The 14,217-nt window shown below is 50.4% G+C and overlaps 1 protein-coding gene across 2 annotated transcripts in view; it reads left to right on the top strand.

The window, feature by feature from the left end:
* Positions 1–368: 368 nt before the first annotated feature.
* The window catches only part of LOC144674673 (rho GTPase-activating protein 30-like), a 123,250-nt gene continuing 109,401 nt past the window's right edge, over positions 369–14,217 (top strand). The window contains exon 1 of one of the 2 annotated variants that reach the window (XM_078535915.1): positions 369–666. In XM_078535915.1, coding sequence (XP_078392041.1) covers positions 573–666 — 94 coding nt within the window. In that variant the 5' untranslated portion in view covers positions 369–572. The remainder of the gene's footprint in view (positions 667–14,217) is intronic. The other variant, XM_078535916.1, reaches the window with a different exon arrangement.

Below are 14,217 nucleotides of genomic sequence, written 5' to 3'. Positions count from 1 at the left end.
CTCTCTCTCCGATACGTCACTCGCTCACCCTCCCTCCCTCCCTCTCTCTCGCACTTCCTGTCAAAGCAGAAACCGAAGTTGGGTTAAAGGTGCCGGTAGCTGGAACCTGGGGCCTAGTCCTCCCTCACCTCAGCCAGCTGGTGCCCCCAAACTCGCGCCCATCACCCCCTCCCCCGAACCCCAGTTGACCGTTTTTGTCAAAGGAGGGTTTGGGGGGGTGGGGGTGAGGGTGGGGTGTGACTCAAGACACAGTGGGCGCTGGACGAGCGAGGAAGAAGAAGAGTGACAGAGGAGAGGAAACGAGGGTGCGATAGGAAGGAGGGAGAGAGAGAGAGAGAGAGGGAGCGCGCACAAGGAGAAGACAACTCAAGGGCGTCCATTTGGCGACCGGCTGGCTGAAGGGGGACACGGACCGGCCTACGAGAGGCTCCTGCCCGATGTGGTCAGCGGGGCAGCAGCCAATGTAGGCCGCAGGCCTCACACAGACTCCGGCCTGGATGAGGGAACGTCTCCGAGGGGGGGGATTGGAAGTAGAGCAGTGATTGGACGCCGGCCCGGATTGAGGCAAGAGGATGAAAAGGCAGAAAGGCAAAAGAAAGGGGAACGCCAAGGAAAGAGTGTTCGGCTGTGACCTCATCTGTCACCTCGAGGCATCAGGACAGGAAGGTAAGATCGGGGGAACCACACCCCCAACCTCAGACTCAACAGATATCTCCCTGAGAGAGAGGGGACTGAGAGACACCAGTCAGTGTACAGATATCTCCCTGAGAGAGGGACTGAGAGACACCAGTCAGTGTACAGATATCTCCCTGAGAGAGAGGGACTGAGAGACACCAGTCAGTGTACAGATATCTCCCTGAGAGAGGGACTGAGAGATACCAGTCAGTGTACAGATATCCCCCTGAGAGAGAGGGACTGAGAGACACCAGTCAGTGTACGGATATCTCCCTGAGAGAGGGACTGAGAGACACCAGTCAGTGTACAGATATCTCCCTGAGAGAGAGGGGACTGAGAGACACCAGTCAGTGTACAGATATCTCCCTGAGAGAGAGAGGGGACTGAGAGACACCAGTCAGTGTACAGATGTCTCCCTGAGAGAGAGGAGACTGAGAGACACCAGTCAGTGTACAGATGTCTCCCTGAGACAGAGGGACTGAGAGACACCAGTCAGTGTACAGATATCTCCCTGAGAGAGAGGGACTGAGAGACACCAGTCAGTGTACAGATATCTCCCTGAGAGAGAGGGGACTGAGAGACACCAGTCAGTGTACAGATATCTCCCTGAGAGAGAGGGACTGAGAGACAGCAGTCAGTGTACAGATATCTCCCTGAGAGAGAGGAACTGAGAGACACCAGTCAGTGTACAGATATCTCCCTGAGAGAGAGGGACTGAGAGACACCAGTCAGAGTACAGATATCTCCCTGAGAGAGATGGACTGAGAGACACCAGTCAGTGTACAAATATCTCCCTGTGAGAAGCGGACTGAGGGACAACAGTAAGTGTACAGATATCTCCATGAGAGAGAGGGACTGAGAGACACCTGTCAGTGTACAGATATCTCCCTGAGAGAGCGGGACTGAGAGACACCAGTTAGTGTACAGATATCACCCTGAGAGAGAGGGAATGAGAGACACCAGTCAGTGTACAGATATCTCCATGAGAGAGAGGGACTGAGAGACACCAGTCAGTGTACAGATATCTCCCTGAGAGAGAGGGACTGAGAGACACCAGTCAGTGTACAGATATCTCCCTGAGAGAGAGGGACTGAGAGACACCAGTCAGTGTACAGATATCTCCATGAGAGAGAGGGACTGAGAGACACCAGTCAGTTTACAGATATCTCCCTGAGAGAGAGGCACTGAGAGACACCAGTCAGTGTACAGATATCTCCATGAGAGAGAGGGACTGAGAGACACCAGTCAGTGTACAGATATCTCCCTGAGAGAGAGGGGACTGAGAGACACCAGTCAGGGTACAGATATCTCCCTGAAAGAGAGGGACTGAGAGACACCAGTCAGTGTACAGATATCTCCCTGAGAGAGAGGGACTGAGAGACACCAGTCAGTGTACAGATATCTCCCTGAGAGAGTGGGACTCTGAGACACCAGTCAGTGTACATATATCGCCCTCAGAGCGAGGGACCGAGAGACACCAGTCAGTGCACAGTTATCTCGCTGAGAGAGATGGACTGCTAGACAGCAGTCAGTGAAATGATATCTCCATGAGAGAGAGGTACTTAGAGACACCAGTCACTGTACAGATATCTCCCGGATAGGGTGAGACTGGGAGACACCAGTCAGTGTACAGATATCACCGAGAGAGATTTGGACTGCGAGACAACAGTCATTGTACCGATAAATCCCTGAGGGAGCGGACTGAGAGACACCAGTCAGGGTACAGATATCTCCCTGAGAGAGAGGGACTGAGAGACACCAGTCAGTGTACAGATATCTCCCTGAGAGAGAGGGACTGAGAGACACCAGTCAGTGTACAGATAACTCCCTCAGAGAGACGGACTGAGAGACACCAGTCAGTGTACAGATATCTCCCTGAGAGAGATGGACTGAGAGACAGCAGTCAGTGTAAAGATATCTCCATGAGAGTGTGGGACTCAGAGACACCAGTCAGTGTACAGATATCTCCCAGAGAGCGGGGACTGAGAGACACCAGTCAGTGTACAGATATCTCCCAGTGAGAGAGGGACTGAGAGACACCAGTCAGTCTACAGGTGTCTTTCAGAGAGAGAGGGGACTGACAGACAGCAGTGAGTGTACAGATATCTCCCTGAGAGTGAGCGACTGAAAGACACCAGTCAGTGCACAGATATCTCCCTGAGATACATAGAGAGGGATTCAGAGACAGGAGTCAGTGTACAGATATATCCTTGATAGAGAGGACTGAGAGACACCAGTCAGTGTACAGATATCTCCCAGAGAGAGTGGACTGAGAGACAACAGTCAGTGTACAGATATCTCCCTGAGAGAGAGGGACTGAGAGACACCAGTCAGTGTACAGATATCTCCCTGAGAGAGAGGGACTGAGAGACACCAGTCAGTGTACAGATATCTCCCTGAGAGAGTGGGACTCTGAGACACCAGTCAGTGTACATATATCGCCCTCAGAGCGAGGGACCGAGAGACACCAGTCAGTGCACAGTTATCTCGCTGAGAGAGATGGACTGCTAGACAGCAGTCAGTGAAATGATATCTCCATGAGAGAGAGGTACTTAGAGACACCAGTCACTGTACAGATATCTCCCGGATAGGGTGAGACTGGGAGACACCAGTCAGTGTACAGATATCACCGAGAGAGATTTGGACTGCGAGACAACAGTCATTGTACCGATAAATCCCTGAGGGAGCGGACTGAGAGACACCAGTCAGGGTACAGATATCTCCCTGAGAGAGAGGGACTGAGAGACACCAGTCAGTGTACAGATATCTCCCTGAGAGAGAGGGACTGAGAGACACCAGTCAGTGTACAGATAACTCCCTCAGAGAGACGGACTGAGAGACACCAGTCAGTGTACAGATATCTCCCTGAGAGAGGGGACTGAGAGACACCAGTCAGTGTACAGATATCTCCCTGAGAGAGAGGGACTGAGAGACACCAGTCAGTGTACAGGTATCTCACTGAGAGAGATGGACTGAGAGACAGCAGTCAGTGTAAAGATATCTCCATGAGAGTGTGGGACTCAGAGACACCAGTCAGTGTACAGATATCTCCCAGAGAGCGGGGACTGAGAGACACCAGTCAGTGTACAGATATCTCCCTGAGAGAGAGGGACTGAGAGACACCAGTCAGTGTACAGATGTCTCCCTGAGAGAGAGGGACTGAGAGACACCAGTCAGTGTACAGATATCTCCCTGAGAGAGAGGGGACTGAGAGACACCAGTCAGTGTACAGATATCTCCCTGAGAGAGAGGGGACAGAGACACCAGTCAGTGTACAGATATCTCCCTGAGAGAGAGGGACTGAGAGACACCAGTCAGTGTACAGATATCTCCCTGAGAGAGAGGGACTGAGAGACACCAGCCAGTGTACAGATATCTCCCTGAGAGAGAGGGGACTGAGAGACACCAGTCAGTGTACAGATATCTCCCTGAGAGAGAGGGACTGAGACACACCAGTCAGTGTACAGATATCTCCCTGAGAGAGTGGGACTGAGAGACACCAGTCAGTGTACAGATATCTCCTTGAGAGACAGGGACTGAGAGTCACCAGTCAGTGTACAGATATCTCCCTGAGAGTGAGGGACTGAGAGACACCAGTCAGTATACAGATATCTCCCTGACAGAGAGGGACTGAGAGACACCAGTCAGAGTACATGTATCTCCCAGAGAGAGAGAGGGACTGGGAATGACCAGTCATTGTACAGATATCACCCTGAGAGAGAGGGGCTGATAGACACCAGTCAGTGTACAGATATCTCCCTGAGAGTGTAGGACTGGGAGACAGCAGTCTGTAACAGATATGTCCCTGAGAGATAGGGACTGAGTCACCAGACATTGTACATATATCTCCCTGAGAAAGAGGGACTGAGTGACACCAGTCAGTGTACAGATATCTCCCTGAGAGAGAGGGACTGAGAGACACCAGTCAGTGTACAGATATCTCCCAGAGAGAGATGGACTGCTAGACAGCAGTCAGTGAAAAGATATCTCCATGAGAGTGAGGTACTTAGAGACACCAGTCACTGTACAGATATCTCCCTGATAGAGAGAGGGACTGAGAGACACCAGACTGTGTACAGATATCTCCCTGATAGAGAGAGGGACTGAGAGATACCAGTCAGTGTACAGATATCTCCCTGAGAGAGAGGGACTGAGAGACACCAGTCAGTATACAGATATCTCCCTTAGAGAGAGAGGGACTGAGAGACACCAGTCAGTGTACAGATATCTCCCAGACAGAGGGGACTGAGAGACACCAGTCTGTGTGCAGATATCTCCCTGAGAGAGATGGACTGAGAGACCTTAGTCAGTGTACAAATATCTCCTTGTGAGAAGCGGACTGAGGAACACCAGTAAGTGTACAGATATCTCCCTGAGAGAATGGGACTGAGAGACACCAGTCAGTGTACAGATATCTCCCAGTGAGAGAGGGACTGAGAGACACCAGTCAGTCTACAGGTGTCTTTCAGAGAGAGAGGGGACTGACAGACAGCAGTGAGTGTACAGATATCTCCCTGAGAGTGAGCGACTGAAAGACACCAGTCAGTGCACAGATATCTCCCTGAGATACATAGAGAGGGATTCAGAGACAGGAGTCAGTGTACAGATATATCCTTGATAGAGAGGACTGAGAGACACCAGTCAGTGTACAGATATCTCCCAGAGAGAGTGGACTGAGAGACAACAGTCAGTGTACAGATATCTCCCTGAGAGAGAGGGGACTGAGAGACAACAGTCAGGGTACAGATATCTCCCTGATAGACAGAGGGGACTGAGAGACACCAGTCAGTGTACAGATATCTCCCTGAGAGAGAGGGACTGAGAGACACCAGTCAGTGTACAGATATCGCCCTGAGAGAGAGGGACTGAGAGACACCAGTCAGTGTACAGATATCTCCCAGAGAGAGGGGACTGAGAGACACCAGTCAGTGTACAGATATGTCTTTGAGAGAGAGGGACTGAGAGACACCAGTCAGTGTACAGATATCTCCCTGAGAGAGTGGGACTGAGAGACACCAGTCAGTGTACAGATATCACCCTGAGAGAAACGGACTGAGAGACACCAGTCAGTGTACAGATATCTCCCAGAGAGAGTGGGACTGAGAGACACCAGTCAGTGCACAGTTATCTCGCTGAGAGAGAAGGACTGCTAGACAGCAGTCAGTGAAATGATATCTCCATGAGAGAGAGGTACTTAGAGACACCAGTCACTGTACAGATATCTCCCGGATAGGGTGAGACTGGGAGACACCAGTCAGTTTACAGATATCACCGAGAGAGATTTGGACTGCGAGACAACAGTCATTGTACCGATACCTCCCTGAGAGAGGGGACTGAGAGACAAAAGGCAGTGTACAGATATCTCCCTGAAATAGAGGGACTGAGAGACACCAGTCAGTGTAAAGATATCTCCATGAGAGTGTGGGACTCAGAGACACCATTCAGTGTACAGATATCTCCCAGAGAGAGGGGACTGAGAGACACCAGTCAGTGTACAGATATCTCCCAAGAGAGAGGGGACAGAGACACCAGTCAGTGTACAGATATCTCCCTGAGAGAGAGGGGACTGAGAGACACCAGTCAGTGTACAGATATCTCCCTGAGAGAGAGGGACTGAGAGACACCAGTCAGTGTACAGATATCTCCCTGAGAGAGTGGGACTGAGAGACACCAGTCAGTGTACAGATATATCCCTGAGAGAAATGGACTGAGGGACAACAGTAAGTGTACAGATATCTCCCTGAGAATGAGTGGACTGAGAGACACCAGTCAGTGTACAGATATCTCCCTGAGATTGAGTGGACTGAGAGACACCAGTCATTGTACAGATATCTCCCTGAGAGAGAGGGACTGAGAGACACCAGTCAGTGTACAGATATCTCCCTGAGAGAGAGGGACTGAGAGACACCAGTCAGTGTACAGATATCTCCCTGAGAGAGTGGGACTGAGAGACACCAGTCAGTGTACAGATATCTCCCTGATACGGAGGGACTGAGATACAACAGCCTATGGACAGATATCTCCCTGAGAGAGATCGACTGAGAGACACCAGTCAGTGTACAGATATCTCCCTGAGAGAGAGGGGCTGATAGACACCAGTCAGTGTACAGATATCTCCCTGAGAGAGAGAGAGGGACTGAGAGACAACAGTCAGCGTAAACATATCACACAGAGAGAGAGGAACTGAGAGACACCAGTCAGTGTACAGATATCTCCTTGAGAGAGAGGGACTGAGAGACACCAGTCACTGTACAGATATCACTCGAAGAGAGAAGGGCTGAGAAACACCTGTCAGTGTAACATATTTCCCTGAGAGAGATGGCCCATGAGACACCAGGCAGGCTACAGATATCTCCCTGATAGACAGAGGGGACTGAGAGACACCAGTCAGTGTACAGATATCTCCCTGAGAGAGAGGGACTGAGAGACAGCAGTCAGTGTACAGATATCGCCCTGAGAGAGAGAGGGACTGAGAGACACCAGTCAGTGTACAGATATCTCCCAGAGAGAGGGGACTGAGAGACACCAGTCAGTGTACAGAAATCACCCTGATAGTTTGGGACTGAGAGACACCAGTCTGTGTACAGATATCTCCCTGAGAGAGATGGACTAAGAGACCCCAGTCAGTGTACAAATATCTCCTTGTGAGAAGCGGACTGAGGAACACCAGTCAGTGTACAGATATATCCTTGATAGAGAGGACTGAGAGACACCAGTCAGTGTACAGATATCTCCCAGAGAGAGTGGACTGAGAGACAACAGTCAGTGTACAGATATCTCCCTGAGAGAGAGGGGACTGAGAGACAACATTCAGGGTACAGATATCTCCCTGAGAGAGAGGGACTGAGAGACACCAGTCAGTGTACAGATATCTCCCTGAGAGAGAGGGACTGAGAGACACCAGTCAGTGTACAGATATCACCCTGAGAGAGAGGGACTGAGAGACACCAGTCAGTGTACATATATCTCCCAGAGAGAGAGAGGGACTGAGAGACACCAGTCAGTGTACAAATATCGCCCTGTGAGAAGCGGACTGTGGGACACCAGTAAGTGTACAGATATCTCCCTGAGAGAATGGGACTGAGAGACACCAGTCAGTGTACAGATATCTCCCAGTGAGTGAGGGACTGAGAGACACCAGTCAGTCTACAGGTGTCTTTCAGAGAGAGAGGGGACTGACAGACAGTAGTGAGTGTACAGATATCTCCCTGAGAGTGAGCAACTGAGAGACACCAGTCAGTGCCCAGATATCTCCCTGAGATACATAGAGAGGGACTCAGAGACAGGAGTCAGTGTACAGATATATCCTTGATAGAGAGGACTGAGAGACACCAGTCAGTCTACAGATATCTCCCAAAGAGAGTGGACTGAGAGACAACAGTCAGTGTACAGATATCTCCCTGAGAGAGAGGGGACTGAGAGACACCAGTCAGGGTACAGACATCTCCCTGAGAGAGAGGGACTGAGAGCCACCAGTCAGTGTACAGATATCTCCCTGAGAGAGAGGGACGGAGAGACACCAGTCGGAGTACAGATATTTCCCTGAAAGAGTGGGACAGAGAGACACCTGTCAATGTACAGATATCTCCCTGAGAGAGAGGGACTGAGAGACACCATTTAGTTTACAGAAATCACCCTGAGAGAGAGGGACTGAGAAACACCAGTCAGTGTACATATATCTCCCAGAGAGAGAGAGGGACTGAGAGACACCATTTAGTGTACAGAAATCACCCTGAGAGAGAGGGACTGAGAGACACCAGTCAGTGTACAGACATCTCCATGAGAGAGAAGGGACTGAGAGATACCAGTCAGCATAAAGGTACCTCCCTCAGAGATAAGTACAGGGAGACACCAATCAATGTACAGTTATCTCACTGAGACAGAGGGACTGAGAGACACCAGTCAGTGTACAGATATCATCCTGAGAGAGAGGGACGGAGAGACACCTGTCAGTGTACAGATATCTCCCTGAGAGAGCGGACTGAGAGACAAAAGTCTGTATAAAAAGCTCCCTGAGATTGAGGGCTTGTGAGACCCCAGTCAGAGTACAGATATCTCCCAGAGAGAGTGGACTGAGAGACACCAGTCAGGGTACAGATATCTCCCTGAGAGAGAGGGGACTGAGAGACACCAGTCAGGGTAGAGATATCTCCCTGAGAGAGAGGGACTGAGAGACACCAGTCAGTGTACAGATATCTCCCTGAGAGAGAGGGACAGAGAGACACAAGTTATTGTACAGATATCACCCTGAGAGAGTGGGACTGAGAGACACCAGTCAGTGTACAGATATCTACCTGAGAGAGAGGGACTGAGAGACACCAGTCAGTGTACAGATATCCCCCAGAGAGAGAGGGACTGAGAGACACCAGTCATTGTACAGATCTCTCCCTGAGTGAGGGGACTGAGAGACACGAGTCAGTGTACAGATATCACCCTGAGAGAGAGGGTCGGAGAGACACCGGTCATTGTACAGATATCTGCCTGAGAGAGAGAGGGACTGAGAGAACCCACTCAGTGTACAGGTATCTCCATGAGCGACACCAGTCAGTGTACAGATATCTCCCTGAGAGAGAGGGACTGAGAGACACGAGTCAGTGTACAGATATCTCCCTGAGAGAGAGGGACTGAGAGAGACGAGGCAGTGTACAGATTTCTCCCTGAGAGAGAGGGGCTGGGAAACACCAGTCAGTGTTCATATATCTCCCAGAGAGAGAGGGACTGAGAGACACCTGTCAGTGTACAGATATCTCCATGAGAGAGAGGGACTGAGAGGCACCAGTCAGTGTACAGATCTCTCCCTGAGTGAGGGGACTGAGAGTCACCAGTTTGTGTACAGATATCACCATGAGAGAGAGGGACTGAAAGACACCGGACATTGTACAGATATCTCCCTGAGAGAGAGGGACTGAGAGACACCAGTCAGTGTACAGATATCTCCCTTAGAGAGAAGCGACTGAGAGATACCAGTCAGCTTACAGATACCTCGCTCAGAGATAAGGACAGGGAGACATCACTTAATGTACAGTTATCTCCCTGAGACAGAGGGACTGAGAGAAACCAGTCAGTGTACAGATACCACCCTGAGAGGGACAGAGAGACACCAGTCATTGTACTGATATCTCCCAGAGAGACCGCACTGAGAGACAACAGTCAGTGTACAGATATCTCCCTGAGAGAGAGAGGACTGAGAGACACCAGTGAGTGTACAGATATCTCCCTGAGACAGAGGGACTGAGAGACACCAGTCAGTGTACGGATATCTCCCTGAGAGAGAGGGACTGAGAGACACCAGTCGGTGTACAGATATCTCCCTGAGAGAGAGGGACAGAGATACATCAGCCAGTGTACAGATATGTACCAGAGAGAGAGAGGGACTGGGAGACAACAGTCAGTGTACAGATATCTCCCTGAGAGAGGGGGACTGAGAGACACCAGTTAGTGTACAGATATCACCCTGAGAGAGAGGGACTGAGAGACACCAGTCAGTCTACAGATATCTCCCAGTGAGAGAGAGGGACTGAGAGATACCAGTCAGTGTACAGTTATTTCCATGAGCGACACCAGTCAGTGTACAGATATCTGCCTGAGAGAGAGGGACTGAGAGACACCAGTCAGTGTACAGATATCTCCCTGAGAGAGAGGGACTGAGAGACACCAGTCAGTGTACAAATATCTCCCTGAGTGAGAGGGACTGAGAGACACCAGTCATTGTACAGATATCTCCTTGTCCGACACGAGTCAGTGTACAGATATCTGCCTGAGAGAGAGGGACTGAGAGACACCAGTCAGTGTACAGATATCTCCCTGAGAGAGAGGGAATGAGAGACACCAGTCAGTGTACAGATATCTCCCTGAGAGAGAGGGCCTGAGAGACACCAGTCAGTTTACAAATATCTCCCTGAGAGAAACGGACTGAGGAACACCAGTAAGTGTACAGATATCTCCCTGAGAGAGAGGGGACTGAGAGACACCAGTCAGTGAACAGATATCTCCCTGAGAGAGAGGGGACTGAGAGATACCAGTCCGCATACAGGTACCTCCCTCAGAGATAAGGACAGGGAGACACCAATCAATGTGCAGTTATCTCCCTGAGACAGAGGGACTGAGAGACACCAGTCAGTGTACAGATATCTCCCTGAGAGAGAGGGACGGAGAGACACCAGTCAGTGTACAGATATCTCCCTGAGAGAGAGGGACGGAGAGACACCAGTCGGAGTACAGATATTTCCCTGAGAGAGTGGGACAGAGAGACACCTGTAAATGTACAGATATCTCCCTGAGAGAGAGGGACTGAGAGACACCATTTAGTGTACAGAAATCACCCTGAGAGAGAGGGACTGAGAAACACCAGTCAGTGTACATATATCTCCCAGAGAGAGAGAGGGACTGAGAGAAACCATTTAGTGTACAGAAATCACCCTGAGAGAGAGGGACTGAGAGACACCTGTCAGTGTACAGACATCTCCATGAGAGAGAGTGACTGAGAGACACCAGTCAGTGTACAGATATCACCCTGAGAGAGAGGGTCGGAGAGACACCAGTCAGTGTACAGATATCTGCCTGAGAGAGAGAGGGTCTGAAAGAACCCAGTCAGTGTACAGGTATCTCCATGAGCGACACCAGTCAGTGTACAGATATCTGCCTGAGAGAGAGGGACTGAGAGACACGAGTCAGTGTACAGATATCTCCCTGAGAGAGAGGGACTGAGAGAGACCAGGCAGTGTACAGATATCTCCCTGAGAGAGAGTGACTGGGAAACACCAGTCAGTGTACAGATATCTCCCCGAGAGAGAGGGACTGAGAGACACCGATCAGTGTACAGATATCTCCCTGAGAGAGAGGGACTGGGAGACACCAGTCAGTGTACAGATATCTCCCTGAGAGAGAAGCGACTGAGAGATACCAGTCAGCTTACAGATACCTCGCTCAGAGAAAAGGACAGGGAAACACCAATTAATGTACAGTTATCTCCCTGAGACAGAGGGACTGAGAGACACCAGTCAGTGTACAGATATCACCCTGAGAGAGAGGGAAAGAGAAACACCAGTCAGTGTACAGATATGTACCAGAGAGAGAGAGGGACTGGGAGACAACAGTCAGTGTACAGATATCTCCCTCAGAGAGAGGGACTGAGAGACACCAGTTAGTGTACAGATTTCACCCTGAGAGAGAGGGACTGAGAGACACCAGTCAGTCTACAGATATCTCCCAGTGAGAGAGAGGGACTGAGAGACACCAGTCAGTGTACAGGTATGTCCATGAGCGACACCAGTCAGTGTACAGATATCTGCCTGAGAGAGAGGGACTGAGAGACACCAGTCAGTGTACAGATATGTCTTTGAGAGAGAGGGACTGAGAGACACCAGTCAGTGTACAGATATCACCCTGATAGTTTGGGACTGAGAGACAGCAGTCAATGTACAGATATCTCCCTGAGAGAAAGGGACTGAGAGACACCAGTCAGTGTACAGATATCTCCCTGAGAGAGAGGGATTGAGAGACGCCAGTCAGTGTACAGATATCTCCCTGAGAGAGAGGGACTGAGAGACACCAGTCAGTGCACAGATATCTCCCTTAGAGAGAAGCGACTGAGAGATACCAGTCAGCTTACAGATACCTCGCTCAGAGATAAGGACAGGGAGACATCACTTAATGTACAGTTATCTCCCAGAGACAGAGGGACTGAGAGAAACCAGTCAGTGTACAGATACCACCCTGAGAGGGACAGAGAGACACCAGTCATTGTACTGCTATCTCCCAGAGAGACCGCACTGAGAGACAACAGTCAGTGTACAGATATCTCCCTGAGAGAGAGAGGACTGAGAGACACCAGTGAGTGTACAGATATCTCCCTGAGACAGAGGGACTGAGAGACACCAGTCAGTGTACGGATATCTCCCTGAGAGAGAGGGACTGAGAGACACCAGTCGGTGTACAGATATCTCCCTGAGAGAGAGGGACAGAGATACATCAGCCAGTGTACAGATATGTACCAGAGAGAGAGAGGGACTGGGAGACAACAGTCAGTGTACAGATATCTCCCTGAGAGAGAGGGACTGAGAGACACCAGTTAGTGTACAGATATCACCCTGAGAGAGAGGGACTGAGAGACACCAGTCAGTCTACAGATATCTCCCAGTGAGAGAGAGGGACTGAGAGATACCAGTCAGTGTAAAGTTATTTCCATGAGCGACACCAGTCAGTGTACAGATATCTGCCTGAGAGAGAGGGACTGAGAGACACCAGTCAGTGTACAGATATCTCCCTGAGAGAGAGGGACTGAGAGACACCAGTCAGTGTACAAATATCTCCCTGAGTGAGAGGGACTGAGAGACACCAGTCATTGTACAGATATCTCCTTGTCCGACACGAGTCAGTGTACAGATATCTGCCTGAGAGAGAGGGACTGAGAGACACCAGTCAGTGTACAGATATCTCCCTGAGAGAGAGGGAATGAGAGACACCAGTCAGTGTACAGATATCTCCCTGAGAGAGAGGGCCTGAGAGACACCAGTCAGTTTACAAATATCTCCCTGAGAGCAACGGACTGAGGAACACCAGTAAGTGTACAGATATCTCCCTGAGAGAGAGGGGACTGAGAGACACCAGTCAGTGTACAGATATCTCCCTGAGAGAAGGGACGGAGAGACACCAGTCAGTGTACAGATATCTCCCTGAGAGAGAGGGACGGAGAGACACCAGTCGGAGTGCAGATATTTCCCTGAGAGAGTGGGACAGAGAGACACCTGTAAATGTAGAGATATCTCCCTGAGAGAGAGGGACTGAGAGACACCATTTAGTGTACAGAAATCACCCTGAGAGAGAGGGACTGAGAAACACCAGTCAGTGTACATATATCTCCCAGAGAGAGAGAGGGACTGAGAGAAACCATTTAGTGTACAGAAATCACCCTGAGAGAGAGGGACTGAGAGACACCTGTCAGTGTACAGACATCTCCATGAGAGAGAGTGACTGAGAGACACCAGTCAGTGTACGGATATCTCCCTGAGAGAGAGGGGACTGAGAGACACCAGTCATTGTACAGATCTCTCCCTGAGTGAGGGGACTGAGAGACACCAGTCAGTGTACAGATATCACCCTGAGAGAGAGGGTCGGAGAGACACCAGTCAGTGTACAGATATCTGCCTGAGAGAGAGAGGGACTGAGAGAACCCAGTCAGTGTACAGGTATCTCCATGAGCGACACCAGTCAGTGTACAGATATCTGCCTGAGAGAGAGGGACTGAGAGACACGAGTCAGTGTACAGATATCTCCCTGAGAGAGAGGGACTGAGAGAGAGCAGGCAGTGTACAGATATCTCCCTGAGAGAGAGTGACTGGGAAACACCAGTCAGTGTACAGATATCTCCCTGAGAGAGAGGGACTGAGAGACACCGATCAGTGTACAGATATCTCCCTGAGAGAGAGGGACTGGGAGACACCAGTCAGTGTACAGATATCTCCCTGAGAGAGATGCGACTGAGAGATACCAGTCAGCTTACAGATACCTCGCTCAGAGAAAAGGACAGGGAAACACCAATTA

The sequence above is a fragment of the Cetorhinus maximus genome, unplaced genomic scaffold (assembly GCF_964194155.1).
Source record: "Cetorhinus maximus unplaced genomic scaffold, sCetMax3.hap1.1 HAP1_SCAFFOLD_747, whole genome shotgun sequence".
In the NCBI taxonomy this organism is placed as follows: Eukaryota; Metazoa; Chordata; class Chondrichthyes; order Lamniformes; family Cetorhinidae; genus Cetorhinus; species Cetorhinus maximus.
Note: the sequence above shows the minus strand (reverse complement) of the source record. Positions and strands in the feature narration are given on the sequence as shown.